The sequence below is a fragment of the Sardina pilchardus genome, chromosome 14 (genome assembly GCF_963854185.1).
Source record: "Sardina pilchardus chromosome 14, fSarPil1.1, whole genome shotgun sequence".
In the NCBI taxonomy this organism is placed as follows: Eukaryota; Metazoa; Chordata; class Actinopteri; order Clupeiformes; family Clupeidae; genus Sardina; species Sardina pilchardus.
In genome coordinates, this window is record NC_085007.1 from 26305541 (window position 1) to 26316426 (window position 10886).

General features: G+C 42.3%; 1 protein-coding gene across 1 annotated transcript; it reads left to right on the forward strand.

The window, feature by feature from the left end:
- The first annotated feature begins 1082 nt into the window (after positions 1 to 1082).
- ajm1 (apical junction component 1 homolog) lies at positions 1083 to 6729 on the forward strand. The gene has a single exon (XM_062555209.1). The coding sequence runs from the start codon at positions 1126 to 1128 to the stop codon at positions 4438 to 4440; it is 3315 nt and encodes a 1104-aa protein (XP_062411193.1). The 5' UTR covers positions 1083 to 1125; the 3' UTR covers positions 4441 to 6729.
- The last annotated feature ends 4157 nt before the right edge of the window (positions 6730 to 10886 follow it).

The following is a 10886-nucleotide window of genomic DNA, read 5'->3' on the forward strand; positions in this document are numbered from 1 at the left end:
GAGCTAATGGACCCTCCTCAACATGAGTAACAGCCAAGGCCAGACATAACTCAGAATATGGGCTGTTATAATATACAATCTCCCTCTCTTTTTTAATGTTTGGCCTGCTTTCACTTCACTGTAACACTGTACTATATGTCACAGCGAGAGCTGCACAGTGCACTACAGCCGGCAATTAACGCTAGCGAGGTAAACAACATCTCAGAAACTCCATTCAAATGCACTTCTGGAAAGCAGCCAATAAAATGTTGTGAGGCTAGTTTATCAGAAGCCCTCGGAAACTAATGTGCAGTCATTACATCTGGTTGGTCTCAAATGCCTCGTCTCTTAGTGTTTTGTCCATCTGTAAAAAGCCTCCATCTGTAACCTGACCATGTAGTTTTACATGTCAACGGTGCAGCTGAAGTACTCTCGGTGACTGCAGTGAACAGATGGTGGTGCACAGAGATTTTTTTGCAAACTCGTTTTGTAATGAGTATGTAATTACATCAAACTTTGGTTATAATATACCGTTAAAATGTCTGACAACACATGAATTGCATTTGTGGCCACAAGCTTAGTACAAGTTCTTCCGGTAATCTACACTAATCTACACAAATCTCTCACAGCTTGTGATTTCTCTTCAGGTCATCTAAGTTAGATTGCTTTTATATGTGTTTTTTGCTTAACCTGTGTGTTTTTTCACTTTATAAGGCAGACATGACTAGCTACACAAACTGTAGAAGGTGCATTTACTGAGGAATTATTATCAGTAAATTATTATTTATAGTATGACAGAGTGTTTGCAGAGTCATGAGTGTTTGACAGAGGTGCTGTGACACTTAGCCATGTAATGTGCCTTGCACACTTTCATCTATTTATTTTGTGTAATGTTCACTTAGGAAACATGGCTTAGAAAGCGCAATGGTGTCACATTTTGATTTACAAGTTTCTGTATAATAAATAATTTAGATGTTGCACCAGCACTGCATTGCCAACCAAAAGCTTATCAAATTTCTCTCCTCTCCCTTTCTCTCTCTCTCTCTCTCTCTCTCTCTCTCTCTCTCTCTCCCTCTCTCTTTCTCTCCTAGGGTGTAAAAACCCTTGAAAAGATTTAATGGAGAAAACAAGAGGAGTCCCATTAAGATGACACGCACAGACCCACCTGATCTACTGGTATCAACTGTGTATCAAGACATACAAGTGAAATCCCTTTCCTCACACACCCAGTCCCCCCGTCCCTCTGAACAATGTGATTCCCCATCTTCCAGCACACTGGAGGACAATCGGGACAAGAGCAAAAAGAGGCACTGCCGTAGCTTTGATTTAGTCGGGTCTCTAGACAGGCCCAAATTCAACTCTAACTCTATGGAGTACCCACATAGAAGGGCTGACCGCTATGTGGCTCATCCAGATGTAGCCTGGAATGCCTTGGGCCGCCAGCAGGGTCAACATCGTTTTTCCTCTCCTGACCTTTACTCCCATAGACTGACCCCACAGCCAATCAGTGCAGAAATGGCCAGTGAAATGGTCGTTACGGACATGAAGAGAAGGGCCAGGTCGAAAAGTGCCACGAGGGCACAGGCCAGTCTGACCCCTGTGTCGTTTGAGGGCTCCCCGCCCGTGGGAAGAAGAGGAAGAGAGACACAGAGGTTACCGCGGGACACCAAGTGGAAGCCTGAGGTGTCGCCACGCCGAGAGTGCTCATTCGCTGCAACCAGAGCGCTCATGCATGAGGTGCACCCCATCAAACTGCAGCCCCAGCGCACCGACACCAGCCGCTACTCCCCAGTGTTCACCCCAGAGGGACTAGACGAGGGCCGGCCGGATAAGCCTGCTACTAGCCCTCACGTCAGGTGCAGGGTGGACATCAAGCCCGACGACGCGGCCGTGCAGCAGTCTGGACGGAAGCCTGCCACGCCCAGGATGGACATACCTTGGCAGAGGTACCCAAGTGGACAAAGTCGGAGTCTAACTGTGCCCCGGCATTTTTCAATGTCAAGGACACCGACACCCACAGATTCCTTCAGCGGAGACTACAGGCAGGCGTACCAGTATTCCCACAGTATGCCAAACAGTTACATGCACCCTGTGGAGATACCAATGCAAAGGATGCCTTCTCCAAGGGAGCCGAGGGAATACTACGGAAGGGAAAGAAGGGCTCATTCCAGCCCCAATGTGCCAACTAAATTCTTTTATGCAGAGGATATGGGGAGATATGCTACCCCTGCACCTCCTCCAGCAAGGACTTACTATCATGAGGACCACTTCAGCATTCCCAGCCAAAACCTCACCCCAAAAGTCCAGTATGTACAAGACCCAAGGACTCGACTGGTGCATACTGTGCCTGCCCGGCCATACTTTGCTGAAATAGACCCATGTCAGTATCCACCACAGGTGTATCAAAAACCTTACGCTCCAAGCGAACCTGGGCCATACATTATTCAGACACCCCCTGCAAGGTCATTCTACGGAGATGATCCGCGGACGTACCAGATCAAGACGGCGCCCCCGCGCATTTTCTACACGGGTGACCCCTATGCACCCCCAATGGAGCACCACATTCCAGCGAGGGCGTACTACACTGAGGGGCGTCAGCGTGCGCGAGTGGTGCAGCCGCAGCCTGATGACTGGTACGGCTCTGATGTGTCGGGCTACTCTACACATTATCCTTCCTCTTATGTCTCTCAGGTCACTCCGACCCGAGTCAGGCAGGAACCGGTGCTGACCACCTGGTATGCTAATCCCTGTATTGATGCAACGAGGCCGGTCCAAGAGCCGAGGCAACAACACTCGCGGTCCTGGGACAACATCCTGGACACACAGGTGGAGCGAGAGCAACCTCAAGCTGCACCACGTGGTCGCAGCTACGAAACTCTCCTGAATCAGGAGAAACAGACTTTGTCCACGGAGGACAAACCAAAACCTGTGGTTGTCAACCTATCTACATCGCCAAGACGCTATGCAGCCCTGTCCTTGTCCGAAAACTCCCTCATTGACAAGAGCCCGACAGAAGGTGGGAAGAGTGCATCAGGAAAGCTTTGGTACGTCACGCCTGAGATCACCATCACTGACAATGACATTCGACCAGGAATCCTCACGAAATCAGAGGGACGCTCAGCTAGCTGGGATGTGCTTGATTCCAGAAGTGCTCTAGGTCGAGATGCAACCGCACAGGAAGCAATGTCCTGCTCAGTGGACTCTACCAAAGAAAAGACCCACAACAGTTCATCACTGCAGCAAAGCCTAGAGCAGCTTGATGAGCTTTTAGCAGATCTTGTCATTGACTACAAACCTTCTTGTAGCAGTAGGCATAGCGAAGACCTATTGGGCCAACTCAAGAAACTAATTGATGATGAGGAAGCAGCATCTTTAGCCAGAAAGGATTCAAAGGCAGGGTCTGAGAGCAGTTGCCCTCTGGACAAGCAACCCACCTCGATCAGAATGACCCCAGATTCTTTTAAAGACATGGATGGCACCTGTGATACCACCAGAAGCACGGAGGAGTGCTCCCCAGACCAGAGTCCTGACGAAGACGACACCATGATGTGCTCCAACAGCAGGTGTCAGCGGACTGAGACAATGTTCAATGCTTGCCTGTACTTCAAATCCTGCCACAGCTGCTACACCTACTACTGCTCTCGTAACTGCCGCCGGGAACATTGGGACATCCATAAAGAAAGCTGCTTGTATGGACGCATTGGTAGTATTTGCCGCCACATCATCAAGCACTGCCGTGAGACAACCGAAGTTCATAAAGCCTTCTCCCGAATTGCTAAGGTGGGCTACTTGTCTCGGGGGAGAGGCGTTCTGTTTTTAGGATTCCCAAATCCAGGATCATCTTCAAACTTCCTTCAGTATGGCCTGGAAAGCCTCCTTATGTCCCCAACGTACCTGTCACTCCGAGAACTTGACAGCTTCAAAGATAACCTGGGGGAGTACTGCAAAGATCTGCAGGAGGCTGGGAAGGAGTATGATCCCAATGAATGTTTCCTCTTGAATGTATCCATCGCCGTTGGCGATCAAGTGCCAGATGGACCATCACCAAGGGTCCAGAGCCCAACTGTCAGGAAATACGCCAAGGTTGCTCTGGCCTCCTACAGCCCAGAGAGGAAGGTTCAACGGAAAGAGAACGACATGGAGACGCTGATCCTCACGCCACCGCCGGGGACGGCCGACATCGACAAGGAAGGAGAGGAAGGGAGGAAGGCACGAGAAATCTGCTTTATTAACATCCAGCGAGAGCTGAGGATTCGAGGGGTGTTCCTACGCCACGAGTACCCACAGATATACCAGCAGCTCTGTGAGTTTGTAGAGAGGAACAGGAGGTTTACACCTACTACCATCTACCCAATTGACAAGCGGACAGGAAAACAGTTCATGTGCATGATCATGGCAGCCTCAGAGCCAAGGACACTGGACTGGGTAGGCACCCCTCATCTTCTCGACGACATCATCTAAGCAAGTGCACCTTCCAATGTACATAAACTAATCTATATATATGTATAGAAATACATATATATATATTGTGATACAATACATATCTCTATATATTGGGCTTATTTATTATAAATGTTTGTAGATATGTATTTTATTATTCACAAGAGATATATTCCCATCTGCGTGTGGTCAGTATTATTCATATTTAGAATATTGCCTGCCAAATGCAGAATAGAAGTAACTTCTAGTTTGTTTATCGTCATGATGTCATACCAATCTTTGTTCACTCAGTTTCCTACTTTTCTGATTAGCACATATTATTTTTTCATGGTTGTACATACATGTTAATTGTGATTTGAAATGCCTTGGTCCAGTTTTGAAATAGAGACCATTTCTGTTTTTATAGCTTACAGTCATGCTGTCCCTTCTTGCATCAATGCACTTAAATGGAGGTCATTTTCATCAAAGCCAGTCCTTGGACCAGTTTTACTTAGGTTTGGTGTAAGGTCTAATCTATCATATCTAATTTGGGATATCATTCAGTTTAGGGAGTTTGTTATTGTGCTATAAGTGAAAAAAAAGTTTTTTCCTATGCAACCAAATCTGTTGAGGAACTCCATTTAAAGCTTATTTACTTTGGAAAACAAAATAAATTATTGATTTTATATTTATACATGCATGGAAAATATGAGAATATATAATACTGATTATATTATACAACATTGAGATATATTATGAAATTATGGTATATAACTATATTCAGATATTATAATAGACTGTGGTTTGAAAAAATAAACCAATTGTCCACAATCAGATAATAAATACCCTTTTCCTGACAGATGTGAAAAAAGAGAGATCACAATGAAGTTTAAAAAAAGGTCCTAGCAGCAGTTTTGTGGAATTAACTATGAAAGTAGATATTCCTATGGTTTCGTTAAATGTTGCATAAAGGAAGGTTTTTATCATTTGGAAGGAACATTTGAACTGCTGAAAACTCCTACAGATGATGGGGCAGAGTATTATGTTACAAAGTCTTAATGCTGAGATGCTGTAGTGCTGTAATTTGGTATCTCATTTCTGTAAGTGATTTATCCTGTATGGGTTTCAACTGAAGTAAATCCACTGGTGCTTTAATGTATGCTTGGTAGAATTACTTGAGCAATAACTGAACTTGAAGGCGAAGTCGACTCAAAAGTATAGTTTGTATGGAATCATGCTATACACATTAGGTGTTGGCCTGTACTGTTCGATTTGAAACACTGTGAATTGAGACATCTGATGTTCATTGTAGAGTACTCCTGCGGTCTCTTAAACTAGTCTCAAAGTCCAAGGTTAGATATCTGTGCTGAATATGAACTGAGATGTTTTAACACAGCTGCTGTACTTTTTGTCCATAGACATTTGTGATCAGTTTGCCTCAATAGCTGTGTGGTGTGGTACTTAAATAAGCTCGCAAACAAGTTTGCTGTGTGTGTTTGAATGCGTTGAGTATATGATATTTGCTTTACGTTTATTAAAAGGTATTTTCATGGATAAAAAAAGATAAGACATTTTCTTGTCACTTTCCCAACGTAACTGCCTCTAACAGCAGTAGTGGCATTCAGGACTAGTTTCTTTTTGAGGGAGGTACTGTACATGCCAGGAGGGCACAGGTCAGTTGAGTGAGGGGGCATCTTGAAACGTCACCTGTGGTGTAGGATTATGTTGCACAGAGTTGCACTTTTAAGTGACCTTTTACTCAGAGTTTGGTCCCTATTTATTTTACTTCCTGTTACAATTTTTTTTTTTTAAACCCTCCCTGAAAATATGTCCTGTTTTTGTTTTTAAAAACAGTGCCCTCTGCTGTTTGTAATGAGTTAAACGTGTAGAATGACTATCACCTCCAGCTTTGTCAGAGTTTGCAAGTATATCATACTTTTTTTTGTTTTTGTCAAGGTCTCTTGCATAGCACAACTCTCACACACGTCCTAGTACAAAAGCACTGCTAGACTTCCCATGGCACACGGTCTGAACTCACTTGCTTGGTAGAACCTGTGCAAAGACCTGATTGCATGTAATTCTATTTTTTCTATTTTATCATGACATTGATGATGATTATTAATTAACCTGCTTGACTCTTTGATATTTGAAAAATCTATGAAGGAAAACTCTTTAGGAGTAGTGGTAAATGAGTAATATTTTTTAAGATCATTGTGCAACTGTTCCTGTTATGCTGACATAAAAATATGGAGAAGAAGCCTCATATTAAAAATAAAACTCTTTAAACCATTGTTGTATTTTTTCTATGTCCATTCTCTTTTTTTGGACTGTGTGCTGTTTATAAATCATATCAAATAAACGGGACAGGAGGATGGATCATAACACATGCCTGTTTAATTTCTGTGTGAGATGATTCTCGATATGTGTGTGTGTGTGTGTGTGTGTGTGTGTGTCTTTTTCCTGCATGTTCATTCGTAATTGTTTGTGCTTGTGCATCTGTACATTTGCATATGAGTGTGTCTGGTTGTGTGAGCATTTTTATGAATAAATATGGTATACAGAAAAGAGAGAGGACAATTGAGGTTCACAAAAGCTTATAGCACTCAAAACCAGGCCAGTGATTTCTTATTTTGCAAGATGATTGCACACAACCCCCCCCCCCCCCCCCAAAAAAAAAAAAAAACTATGCTGCAACAAACAATCCCATCTTCACCCTCGGTCCTTCTCTCTTTTTTTTAACCTTGCGTACGACAGAATAGCCACTGCACATACACATACACATACACACTCAAGAAGGAGGAAATCAATTGTGTAGGTGAATGGGCAGTCTGAATGAGGTAAGAGGACCCGCAGGGAGTATTAAGTGCATCTGTGTGAGGGTACTCCTCCTCTTACCTCAGCTCAGCAGCGGAAGCATACCCTAGTGGTTGCGGTCGAGACAAGAGTGCTAGCAATGCTGGAAGGAGGCTTGACAGGCCAGAGTAATAGATGGGGGTATGTGAGGTGGGGGATGGGAGGTGGTTGAACTGTGCAACAAGCAGAATCACACACACACACACATGCGCGTGCACACACACTATGGTTGAGCCCCCAGAGGCATCATACTAGACCAGCACAACAGCTCTGTGACCTGGATGGAGACTGAGGACATTACTGTTATTTACTATGCACAGTGCATTCACAATACATCCCGGGGAGGGGTTTTCAGGGAAGACATTAACAACAAGCCATATTCATACAACGTATTCTGGCGTAAATGTGAAAAACGTCTCGCACCACCAGGTCTGATTACATAAGGCAAACTTGATCCTAACGCAAGTATAGCCTACTCCATTTGAAGGTGACAGCAGTTACAGTGATTCTTCTAAAACTAGCACAGCTTTCACAGAAATCACTGTCGCAAAGAGCCTTGCCGTATAAATTTGACAGCAGTGAAACAGTGACATCTGCTGGTAAGTCTGTTGTAAGACAAACTTTCCACACAGGAACACTGCCTAAAAATGCTCTATAATAATTAATGATTCAGGGGAGGTCCATCGTTTAATGCAACAGCAGAGGAAATGAACTCAATTTCAGGGGTGACATAGTAATATTAGTCAGGCTCTCTGAGCTCAGCAGTTCCCCTCATGGGTGATGCTTCCCCCCTCAGGTGATGCCTGCACGTTTTAAATATTCTATAAGCCTTGTTGTATCAAAAGAAACTAAATTAATGAGCTTGTGTTCACAAATTAATGAATCAACTACTGTCACTCAAGCAGCCCACCAGCTGGCTGCAAACAGCACTACATACAAGGGATATAAAACACACACACACACACACACACACACACACACACACACACACACACACAAATACGGATACAAATACAGACACATATAATACACTCAATAACATACCAGTCATGAATACTGATAAATAGATGGCTTACATTTGGCTGGACATGCTTTAAGTCCAAATGTTAATGATGTAGCCTACAGATGTGTGATATAGTAATATAGGCTATTATTTGGCAGTTTGACATATCTGTGATAACTGTGTCTTGATAGTCCTTGATAGATACAAAGAGTGCTAGATAAAGTGCTTTTATTTTTTTTTCTCCTACCCTAAATCACCCTTTAATCACCTCTATCAGTTAAAACTGATGAAACTTCCTTGATTTTCTATGCAAACGCTTCAATAACGTCAACAAGTGGATATCCCACAACTATCTCCTGCTGAAGAAGGACATGATGGAAGTAATCATACAGTATTTGGCCAAAGGGACAAAAGGATTACAGTTACTCCTCTTCTTGAATCTAAAGGGCTTAAAGCATTTTAAAGGATTTTTAACAGGCCTTCGAAAGAAGACTACCATACAGCTTCAAGTCATACAGAATGCTGCTGCTAGGGTTCTCATGAGAACCAAGAGATCTGAGCATATCACCCCCTTACTTATACATGTAAGTCCCTGCACTCCCTGTAACTTTTAGAATGGATTTTAAAGTACAGTTGCTTAAATTTAAATAATTTAGTGGGGCGGATCCAAAGTATTTGTCAGACATGCTAGAACAATATATATTCCCCCCAGACATCTGAGATCCCAAGAGGAGAATTTGCTTATAGAATCCACTGTTAGAACAAAACATGGTGAAGAAGCATTTGCCTCCCATGCAGTTCACCTCTGGAATCAACTTCTAAAGGATATAACAAATGCACCAACTGCTATCTGTTATACTGTACAATGCAGGTTTTGGCAACTGTAGAGCTCCCTAGAGTTGCGATATATTGACATTTTACTTTGCCGTTATAAATTGCCTACTTCTCGTGGCTTGTTCCACCTGTACACAATGAAAATGATTTTGTGGGGATGAAGGACTAACTATCTATGAACTATCGCCAAAGAGCTATTTCACTGACAAGGTAATGTTTCTTTTCCCAGTAGCTTACTTTTGGCCTCACTACTTATAGCCATTTTTAATTGTATTCTGTATTTTACTACTGTTATTCTATTCCATTTTATTATTATTATAATTATTATTATTAAAGCAAGACTTACATTAAGAGTTTTTCATATAAAATAATGTTTCCAAAATAATTTCAGCGGCACTTCTGCTTTCACTTCGCGGCCCCTCTATCGGCTACAACCGCTCTATGTAACTTTACCAGATCGGGTAGCGTATCTGTCGTTCAATTAAATGAGACATGAGAAACTACAAATTTGACTTGCTACGCTGTTGCAATACACCATACTTTCATAAAATCATGCAACATACTCTACCTTGTCTGTGGACATCGTTATTTGCTGGATAAACAAATAGTGTGTGTGCGACAGAGGAGAAGTACTTTAGTGTTGCTTTAATATTATTTAGACTTTTCTGTATTATTTGCGCGCAGGGATTTCTGATTTTCATTTTATACTTTAGCTTTATCTATTTGATCTATTTAGATTTTTTCTATTGTATATTTTGTTTGCATTTCCAAAGTTTTTTTTTAAATTGATGCTCCCTGCTCCCTTATGCTCCTACTTATCTTACAGTATATGTCTCTGGTCTTGGATAATAAATAAAGCAGATTGAGTTGCCTTGAGTATGACATGTGCTATACAAATAAAGCTTGCCTTGCATTGTCTGGATCAGTGAGGACTGCTAGTTCGAAGTCTCAAATACAAAATTCCTGGCACTGTTACAAGATGTGTTCATGTTTGAATGTTTGATGTTGTGTTACTTTAATTAGAGGAAGAATCCTCAGAACACCAGACCATTTTCTAAATTTAATGAATGAGGGGAAATGTTAGTGGTATACTACAGTATGTGTGAGTTGAGCTCAAGTTAGACAAGACTGTGGCATGTGGCATAGCACATTGTGGCATGACGGAAGTACAGGTTTAGATGTAAAGATGGTGCAGCAGTGTAACCTTCAACAGCTCATTAGCATTCAAGAACAAGTCTATGTGACTCTTTAATACAGAGCGCTTGCCCTTTTCCTACTGAAAACTTTTTTGAGACTTTTATCAAACTGATTTATTTATCTTTAAGGACACTACTTTCTATAGTTTCACCAAACAACTGTGTATTTGTTGGAGGGGTTTGACCTTTAACCTCTGATACTTTTTGCACATTGTCAACGTTTATGTGCATTATTATGAACAGAACTCACAGACTTTCTATAGATCTGCACAAGCACCCCATCAACAAAATTAATCTGATTTTGAAACAAGTTACAGTTTTGAACCTGGCACGCTGAGTAAGGAGACATCTGAAATAAAGTAGGCTACAGAGCCCACAGACTTCATTGATCAGAGAAAGTAAATGTGTTAAAAGCATTTTTGAAGATAGGCCAGAACAAGAAAAAGTTGGAAACACATTTTCTCTGAAATAAACTATGATAGCCTACATGAGTATTTAGTTGTCAATAGAATGTGTTCAGATTTACTCCTCAGCTGCCGAGCAGATCACACCTACATTTTGAGGCACTTGTTTCCGCATGGAATTCCAAACCCCGTTTCTTT

Excerpts from the sequence above, each read along its gene's own strand:
- ajm1 (XM_062555209.1), top strand. The coding sequence starts at position 1,126 with ATGACACGCACAGACCCACCTGATCTACTGGTATCAACTGTGTATCAA.